At 31.5% G+C, this 10,392-nt stretch overlaps 1 protein-coding gene across 1 annotated transcript; it reads right to left on the minus strand.

Moving 5' to 3' along the window:
- Positions 1-4,922: 4,922 nt before the first annotated feature.
- Positions 4,923-9,875, minus strand: LOC110664304 (uncharacterized). Its single transcript, XM_021823925.2, has 2 exons — positions 8,733-9,875; positions 4,923-5,450 (listed from the first exon to the last, which is right to left on the minus strand). Exons 1-2 carry the CDS (start codon positions 9,101-9,103, stop codon positions 5,216-5,218), a joined length of 606 nt encoding a protein of 201 aa, XP_021679617.1. The 5' UTR covers positions 9,104-9,875; the 3' UTR covers positions 4,923-5,215.
- Between the last annotated feature and the right edge of the window lie 517 nt (positions 9,876-10,392).

The following is a 10,392-nucleotide window of genomic DNA, read 5'->3' on the forward strand; positions in this document are numbered from 1 at the left end:
CCGTTGAATAAGCAATGCTGTATATAATTTTTCCCATAAATGAGCTATCGATTTATTAACAAATTTCTTCAATTATTAAATTTTTCTCAGATTATACACAAAAGGTTTTCCTATTGATTGCCCCTACGCATTGATTAAACTATTTTAATCTCTTACATTATTACATGATTTTTCTTGTTTATAATAAAATATTTTATTATGACTAAGAGTGAATTATAATTAAATTTTATCTTGATTATAAATAAATTTATTTAAATATAAATAATTAATAATAAAATATTATTATAATAAGTGAATTCTATAATAATAAATATAAATAAGCAAATTACTAGCCGCTCTCATGCCCTAAACTCACTCATTAGGGAAAAAATAAAAATAAAAATAGGATTGCTTAGGTAGAAATCTTCTGATCTTGCAATTCTCTGTATCAGCAAAATTTCAACCTAAATTATACTAATAAAGTTTGGAATCCTTGAATTTTTTCCTTGAAGAAATAAAAATATTTAAGATTTTAATATATGCAAAACGTAAACAATAGGCTCTACATAAATTAATTAGTCGGCTAATTGGATTTAATTAATCATAATATATTACTATAGACACACGATAAGTCATATATAACTAATGAATTACAAAAAATTATATCATAAAATTAATATATGTATAACAATATTATTATAGCAGTTAATTGTAGTCGGTCTCACATCAGTATCATCATTTCATCAAATAAAAATATAATAGGCTACCCAATAGAAGGTAGCTATTTTTTTTTTTTTATCATCAAGGTAAATAATCTTATATAATTAATGGATTATGAAAAATTATACCATATAAAACTGATATATGTATAATAATTTTATTATAACCATTGATTGTAATGAGTTTCACGTGAATTCTATCATAATATATAAGAAATTATTATTTGTACATTAATTTTATCAAATAGAAATTCGATAAGTAGTTCATAAATATTTTTCTTTCTTATTATAAAAATAAATAATCTTAAAAATTTTCAATTAGAAATCTCTGGACATCTTACATCTTAATAATAATAAAAAAAATAATAATTAGATTACTCTTAATTTACTCAATTAATTATTCTTTGTATCCACCCTTTACATACCTAGTCATAAGATACTAAAGTATCTTTTAAAATTGTAAAAGAAACAAAGCTTCCAATAACTTAGAAAGTGGATGTCCCCAAATTAATGAACACTTTGCTCCCTTTGACAGTAATATTTCTAACCCTAAATTAATTGGACCCAGACAGCCAGAATATTTTCAGATTTTTTTATCTGAGTATCCAAAGATTGTGAGCTTTAAATAAATGTATCCAATTATGTTGTGCACGTTCTTGGAAATTTTAATATATATTGCATTCTTGGATTATCTTTGCTTCACAATGATGGCACGTCGATTAGGTATAATACGTTTCAAAACATTCTATGTATCGCCAAGTTTACTTTCCCTGGATGGAAGAGTAATTTCCTTGGAACAGAGTGCGATCATATTAAAGCTGCTCTTATAAATGACAACTCCACTTAAACTTGAGTTCGATCGTGAAATACAAGTACGCATTATCATTTAATTAACTCTTTATGAATTATCACCAAATTTACTTTAGTACTTCTTTATAATTCTTTTTTTTGTAATAAAAATGGATGAATAGATTGAATGATCACACATTCAATAAGGGACATTGTGCCTTTTACATTCGCACACATCTGAAAACATTTTCACCGTACCTATGTCTGGACCAAAGCTTATGATATTTATGTGAATGAGGTTAATTCGACATAAATATGTTACTATATTAAGAGGTGAGTGGCAGGATTCAATCCTAAGACACCTTAGGTTGAATAAATCTCCTTTGATGAAGGCTTTTTCCATAATTATTTGAAAGAAGAAAAAAAATAAAATTATATAAAAGAGAGATATTGTTGTTAATACATGTATTAATTAATTTTAAATAGTATCAAATTTATAATTTTCACTAGATTAACCCACTAGTTTATATTAAAAGTTTTTACATGAATAAAAATATCAAAATTTGAGCTCTTAATCCCTATATTAATAAATATTTGAGATTATAATCAAGGGTATTATAAAAATATTATATATATATACATTAAAATTAATTAACCTAAATAATCCTAGGATAATTGTGTAATGGTGTCTCACTTGTAAGTGAGACTAGAAAACATGATTATTCCTTTGCTCCCACAATAATGTAAAGACGAATTTACATGCACTAAAATTTAGATGTGGCATGGGTTCCTTATTGGTAATGTTTGTTCCCCCATGTTTCAGCGTATCTCTGCCACGTGCATGTCTACTCACAATTAACTCTCTATCTTCTTCTTTTTAGGTAATTTAATATTATCTGTTTATCATTTTCCAGTGAGAGCAATTTATGAAGAGCTCGAACTCACATGATAATAAAATTATCAACTAACTCTGTATTTTCTTCTTTTCGGGTAATTTAATATTATATATTTATTATTTCTCATTGCGAGCGGTTATGGAGAGTTTGAACTCATATAAGAATGAATTTATTAACTATTAAATTTAATTTTTGTATATATGTTTGCATATAGATTTGAACACTTTATATATACATTTTAATTAATTTTGTACATATCTCGATATAAATATATAATTTAATAATTTAGAGGTTGTGAAAAAAAGTCCTAAATTGTATATTTTAAAATATTTACATTTTATTATTATTATAATTAATTGTAAATTTTATATAACTATTTTATTAATTAAATAACATTTTTTAAAAAGTTATATGTTTTATAATTTGATTTCAAAATTAAAAATTTTAATTAACAAAATATAAGGTGGAAAATCATGTATCAATAACATTAGATTATTATGAATATTCAGAAGATAATAGTATGAAAAAGATTCAGAGAGATATATACATGGAGCTTTGAGCTCAAATCTTACCTGAACTTTTTGAGATTCATGCTTGGTTGCTCCCAATTTATTAGTTATGATTATGTAAGGAGCACATGAATAATTGTCATTTTGTAGGGAGAAAGGGATACAAGTATTTATTGTCTTCTCATAAAACTCCAAATTGTACATTATCACATACAATGTAGCCATCACCATCTAATTCTTAAATACATAAATCGGTGATTGACACTTAATTATTAGGACTAATAATATAATAATTTATATTATATATTGTTCATGGGACTCGAATTTGAATATACTTTTATACATTAATTTATGCCTGATTTAAAAATTTCGCGTTTGCGATGTTTATAACGATATAAGTTAACACAGTGTGAATTAATATAAATATTATATTTTTTATTTATTATAATAATATTATAGAAATTTTGAAAAATAAAAATTTTGAATAATTATATTACTATTATTATTATTATTATTATTATTATTATTATTATTTTAAATAATATGATAGACAGGGCATAACTACTAGGGTTGCTCCCAAAATTTTTTAAAATGGAAATTTTACCTATAAATTTTAATATATTTTTTTTAAATTATTATTTACCCTTCTAATATTTTTATATTTTTTCAGCCTCTGTACTTTCATGTAAATTTTATTTATATTTTTTATATTATTTAATTTTTATCTCTTGATATTTTATATTTTATATTTTTATTTTACTCTCAATAATTTTATCAATATTTTATTTAATTTCTTTTTAATATTTATTTTTGACCCTAAAAATAAATTTCTGAATAAACAATAATTAAGTAGCTGTAAATGGAAATTGGATTATGGAGAGGAAAACAAATATGAGTTTCCCACCATGAGCTGGGTGTCAATTAAGGCTGAGTATCATTAGTTTTGGCGCTAATTGCGGCTTGTTTATAGCAGGAAGTACTGGCTGCACTGCTACATGAATGCATTGACCTAATCTGACCACCCATCGCTGTTCACTACCTTACATATCTAGTAGTTGCTTAGATTGGTAGTTAGTGTCTTTTTATTTGGTTTTCCACAAAGGTGGGACACTAATTTTATTACAGGCTTGATGGTCATCATTTTCAAATGAAAGGTTGGGCAATCCTTGAAATTTCAAAGTTGTTCATAGCCTTAGCTGGGTTTGCTGCCTTACAGCTATTTCCTAGGAAAGAAGAAGAAGAAGAAGAAGAAGAAGCTCAGTGCTTGTATTGTACTTTTTGAAGACCCAATTGATGGTTTAGCAAGTGCATTGTCCATTTCATAGCTCTCTAATCATTCCAATAATTAAGGAGTGACTCAAGCAACTAGGCCCCATGCCCATTTCATTTTATCCTTTCTCATCCTTTATACACAAGCATGGAAAACAGATATGAAGAGGGGACACCAAAGATATCATTGAAATTCACTCGGGTATCCCTTTGATTATATGCATAAACATTCAATCATTACACACATCCAATTGTTTGCAGCACTCAATGACTTTATCGTCCTAAATACAACTCAAGTACCACTAAACTAAAGCACATTATCATCGATTGGCAATTCATGTTTCCATGGTAAATAGAAACGGTTCAATTCAAAAGGTGAATGATAAATCATTCCAAGCAGAAGCTTAAAATCTATTCTAAACATATTTTAAGAATTTACTGCAGGGCTTAGCATCTTCAAGTCAAAAATTTTGCAGCACTAAGCTTGCTTAACGTCAGACTTTCTTGCAACATCATTAGGAAAGCTGTTTATGTAGGTTTTATGGATATCATTATAAGATCTCATAGCAACTTTGAGAAAGAACTTCTTCATAGGCCGGAATAATCCAAGAAACTAACCAGTGACAGGATCAACACTACAGGTATAGCTTTCTTTTATTTCCTGTTACATATATATATTTAAATAAATAAAACCAGCTTATAATGAATTGCTTGCGTAGCTTCTTCTGATTGAGTACCTTCTGCTGATGATGCAGATAGAATTTTGAGAAAATGAGAAGACAAGCATTGCATACCAAAGCTAAAAAGCTTACAACAACACATAATACTCTCTCTTGATTGGGTAAATCCAATCAACATCAACATAGCACAGATTATACAGAACAGTTTTTTCCATATCTAATACTAATATAAACATCACATGGATAGGAGAATCAATAACCTTTTATGGACAAATTAAGCTGCACGTGGCACAGAGTCGGTACCTGCATAAGCTAGGAGCTATGGCGATTGTCATCTCTTCAATCATCAAATCTTTACAATACTCATCACAGGATTATGAAGGTACATTGAAGTGAAAGAGCCAAGAGATGACAAAGGCAAAAACCATACATGCTAGCAAGAAATTCAGGAATCGATGGCCCTGCCAAAAGTTCCGGGTCTCCCTTGTGTGCACAGAAGGAGCTGCTGATGCTACTGCAGTTTCATTCACCTCATTCCACTGCTCAACCAACTCAACCTCATTTGGACCAGCTACATTTCGTGCAACCGATCCACAAATCTCACAGGTTCTGCAATTAGACAAAGAAAATCACACGTGTTATTGATCCTAAATCTGTACATGGTCAAATCAATCATAACCAAAATCAATGTAAAGAACAGATATAGCTATGTGCAACATTAGCTTCCTCCTAACTTGTTCTCAATGAAATCAGGAAGACGAGAACAAAGAATAAAAACTACTGCACAGGGAACATTGGGTGAACAAGTATTGTCCATAGTTCAACAAGGTTAACTTCAAACAAACTTCAAAGAGAAACATACAAAGCAAAGATAATAATGATCTTTAATGATCAACATGCAGGGCATTCTAAAACAGAATAGGACATATAAATCACATACTCACAGAGAGTATTTTCCATTTAAACAGGCAACGAAAAAAGAAACTAATTAGTCACAAACATAATTAATGACCTTGTCAATTTAAGTTCATTCTAAACTTCGACAGAAATCAAAAGCCATAAGTTATGATTCTATGCAAGTAATCTCTGGTAGTGCTATCTGGATATGGTTCAATCATTGAGCTTTTTTGCAAGAAGTGGCTGCTTGTATAAAATGACCAGGAAAAAAAAAAAAAAAAGAGTACACTGGCACTTCAATTACTTTATGGAACGTTCATTTGCTCCTCATGCAGCCTGTTCATATTTTCATACATGTCCACACACATTAATTTTACCATACTCAATATTGATGCCTTTACCAAGGTATAAATCTATTGAGAAAATTTTGAGTTTCCAACTACAGATATTGATATATAATGCATACTAGGAGCACTGTAGAAAATCAGGATGTTGGATATGAATAGGATGGTGAAAATCAAGTGTAGGCATTTACAGATAACAAGTATAATCAATCATGCGCAAAAAACAGATCTTCCAGAACTTTCATGCAGAAAATTGTGTTCTGTTTCTATATGTTAGTCCCAAAAAATGAAAGGAAAATAGTTACTAGAAATTAAAATTATGCTATAGACCAACTTTCCAAGGCAATTAACCAGTGGGCTGAACAGGATTAATTGAACAACTTTCATTGTATTTGAAATCAAATTTTATACATGCTGGATTGAATTTTGACTAAACAGTGTTGATTTTCCAGCACAACAGGTGCAGTTCGTCCTTAATCCTCAAAAGATTTGCTGGAAGAACAATGTGTTGCCTGTTGTACAGCACAAAAAAATGCACAGGGTGATGAGTCCACGTTCTCACATTCAGAGCTTCAATAAATACAGATGGGAGAATATCCATTCACCAACTTTCCTACTTTGTAATTTTTTATGATGCATAAAGGCTTTTGAATGCTCAGACTAATAGAATAGAGTCCTTATACAGTATACCAAATGTAGTTTACCCTGTACTGTTTTAGAAACAGTTGTATTTAATTGTAATATTGTAAACTCCTATCAACTTAAGTAGATTGATCCCACAATAGAATGATGAGGGAAACACTTGTAGAACCTTATGTTCTACTTTTGTAAGACAGAAACCCACAACAGAAGTTATAGAATAGAAAGGAACTGTTTGACTTGGATGGTTTTAAATATAAAAGAACACCCTGGACATCAAGAGTTAAACCCCAAAAACCCAATATACATTTCCTGTAGTGCCATAACAAATGTGCTCAAATAAGATATACAGCAATGCCAGATTACAGCAGACTGCAGACACAAAAAATTATGGGGCTGTTAGCTTGTGTAAAGTCATTAAGCGAACAACATTTCCAAATTGAACAAAATGGAAACATCAACAAAGAATAGCAAGCTTGACATGTAAATCCGATAATGTACACGCAGCCTTTCATGAAGTTTCGCAACACAAATATATTTTTAAACTTAATGCAAATCATCCAATTCTCTACAAGTTATTGTATGTTAGGCATAGCATATTAAGACTAAAATAGTTAAGTGGTGAGAATCTTCAAACAGACATGGCCCCATTGACTCAAGCCACCAAACCAAACTTTTCTTCTTTTGAGTACAGTGACATTAACCAACTTTAGTTGATCGTTCTTCATAAGCCACACATGTTATAGGACAACAATATCTAATATATCACCACTTTAGACAACATGACAAATTGTAAGGGGTACCTGACTTTCTTAAATGCATGCATTTTGAAAGTATTGAGTGCAAGGTACACAGATCCAATTCTCACATGCAAAAAATAAATATGACTTGCTACATTTATATCAGGAATATCTGCCAATGCCAAGTACTTTAACCTAGAAATATATATCCTTGCTAAGGATCAAACTGCAACTCGAGTTATAGAGAAAAAGTGAAATGGTTAAAGAGAATTTACTTTCACAATTTAATTACTACAAAACAAATGACTGAAGGGACATTTGCAATTGCATAATTGTAAATGCAAGTGGGACATTCTGATGGTTTCATCTTTTGCCTTTATTATTTCTCATATTCTCTTGATTTAGTGACAAGCAGCTTTTGCATTCTTTTTCTCTTAGTATGTAAAAGTAGAGTTTATTCTAAATTTATTTCCATTTACTAGAGAGAGAAAGAGAAAGAATATTTTCCATTCACAAGCTTCCTGGTTCTTGCACTCAGCATGATAATTGTCGCCAATATTTTCACCAAATCCGCAATTTTACGCTAAACAAAGTATATCTTCTTTCTTTTTTTAAGGTACTTCATCTTCTGTACCGAAAAAACATTTTTTTATATATATATGCACAAAAAAAGTCCAAAAACAACAAAAACCATGGAGTTCATAACATCACCATTTTCTTGGACAACTAACAAACTGCAGCACAATGCTTCTTGCGGGAGAGTGGAATAGCCTACCTGTTTGCCATTTTATTAATCAGACTAACTAACTGCCACAAGAAAAATGTTTCTCATACCAAATTTTTTACTGCTTCAATTATTTTACTTGATATGACATCATTTTATTCATCATATTCCCTTGTGTGCCTATCCTTGTGTGCCTATGCCTTTTCCCCATATCAGACAATGTTAAGAGCCAGCAGAAATTTAAGTACAGACTAATCTTGCCACACAAACCCACAAATAGAATTGAATTTATACATTTCCAGCGCCAAATAAGGAAATATGAACTCAGTTGTAATCATTCAACATAATATAGAGAACCGAAAATTACATCTCCAAAACATCAGTGAAAAGATCATTTATTCATTTGCAAGAATAATACTTTATCCTGAGTTAATATACGTACTAAAAAGCATTAAATGAAACAAAATGCTAAGAACCCCAAAAGAAAGATGCAACTCTACCATAACTGTAAAAGGATCAATTTCATTTTTCCCTTTTAGCTACTTACTTGTTTCCCTTAATCCTGAACCAGGCTTCTGCGCACTGCTTGTGAGCAGCAGCCAAATCATCCTTGCACGAACAACCCAACTCAATAGGCAAACCAGAATCCTGATTCCCAGCATCCAAGCCAAGATGACAAATCCTGCAGTCTCTTTCAACCTTTACCAAATGTACCTTAATATCGGACACCCGACGCTCCAGATCCACCTCTGACACAGAAGATCTGCTCTCCTTCACAATTTCACTGCTAGCGCCAGACTCACTTGAAGAGCTTCTTTGCTCTTTATCATCTGACTGGTGATGATGACTGCTTTTCCCTACGTCACCATCATCATCAACAACATCAACAACAACATGGGGTTTCTGTGAAGGTTCCATTTTCAAGACCCAGATGGTGAATCTTCATGTAATGGCTCTGTGAGGCAAAGATCATAAATACCCACCACAATAGCTCTATGTAAACTCTCACAACATCCGGTGATTAACTACAAACTGTGGTAGGTGCTCTCCCTCCCTCCCTCCCTCTCTCTCTATCTCAGTTTTGAACAGAACTTGAAGTGGGGAGAGAAAGATCAACAGAGAACTTACAGAGAAAATATCAAAATACAGTATTATGCGGAGAGTAGAAGAAATGATAATGAAAGTTGTCTACTTTCCTTTCCTTATTGGCAAAAATTCCTGTTTTTGAGTGTAAAGTGCTGCCCTGAAGTATTTATTACCTACATGTTAATTGGGTCAGTGCAAGCAAAGAAAACATGAGCAGCTAACTAAAATGATTGACAGAAAGAGAAAGTTGCTAAAAAGCAAAGGATTTGGAGGATGATTTGATATTGAAGTGACCTGTTAAATCTAATTTTTCCTACGACAGCAAAGCCATAGGATAATGTGTGATAAACAAGCAAATTTTTATTTGTCTTCTTCAGTGCCTTTTTCCTTTTTTTATTGCACCATGGACCTATACTGTTTATGATTTGGATGAGGTAAGTGCCCACTTAAGCCCCAAGTGGGCAATATTGTCCTTCACCTTTCTGATATAAAAGCTTGTTTCAAGGGGTTAAAATGGACTTGTAATTCTAATCATGTGTTAAGGGTGGCTTTCTCTCTTTATGTTGTGGCAGATCATCAGCAGCAGCTTCATGATTGTGCCTGATTTTTCCGAAGCCTAGCTTTAGGTTTTACCTCGTGTAATTGGGGCACTGTCTTAAGTTAACATATGGTCAAAGTAGTAATCTGGAGACAGACAGGGGACCAATATTACAAGGCCACAGAGCAGCTTCCTTTCTTTTTAAATTTACTGCAATATCTGATTAACAAGGCCACAGAGCAGGGGACCAGTTGACGCTTGACAGAGAACCATGCCCCAAGAAGGAGAACCAGTTCTTGACATATCACACCACACAAAGAAATTGAGAATTGAGGATGAACCCAGTTTCTGGTTTTCCCACAGATGTTGGACTATTATCAGGAAAGTGGGTATACAATCCATACATCTTTGGCTTTGCCATTGAAAAATCCGTTAGCTGCAACAATCGGCTGAGTGTGACTTGAATCCATATATGATGGATTAAATTGAATTTTGGGCTGGGTGAAGCTGAACATTCATATTTGGGTGGGTAGATAATTTATTAGTCGGGTATCTACCTGAGTAATGAAGGAAGATGGGAATT

Source organism: Hevea brasiliensis, chromosome 8 (assembly GCF_030052815.1).
Source record: "Hevea brasiliensis isolate MT/VB/25A 57/8 chromosome 8, ASM3005281v1, whole genome shotgun sequence".
Taxonomy (NCBI): domain Eukaryota; kingdom Viridiplantae; phylum Streptophyta; class Magnoliopsida; order Malpighiales; family Euphorbiaceae; genus Hevea; species Hevea brasiliensis.

Excerpts from the sequence above, each read along its gene's own strand:
- LOC110664304 (XM_021823925.2), bottom strand. The coding sequence starts at position 9,103 with ATGGAACCTTCACAGAAACCCCATGTTGTTGTTGATGTTGTTGATGAT. Across the intron at positions 5,451-8,732 it reads TTCAGGATTAAGGGAAACAA|AACCTGTGAGATTTGTGGAT; the intron begins GTAAGTAGCTAA and ends GTCTAATTGCAG.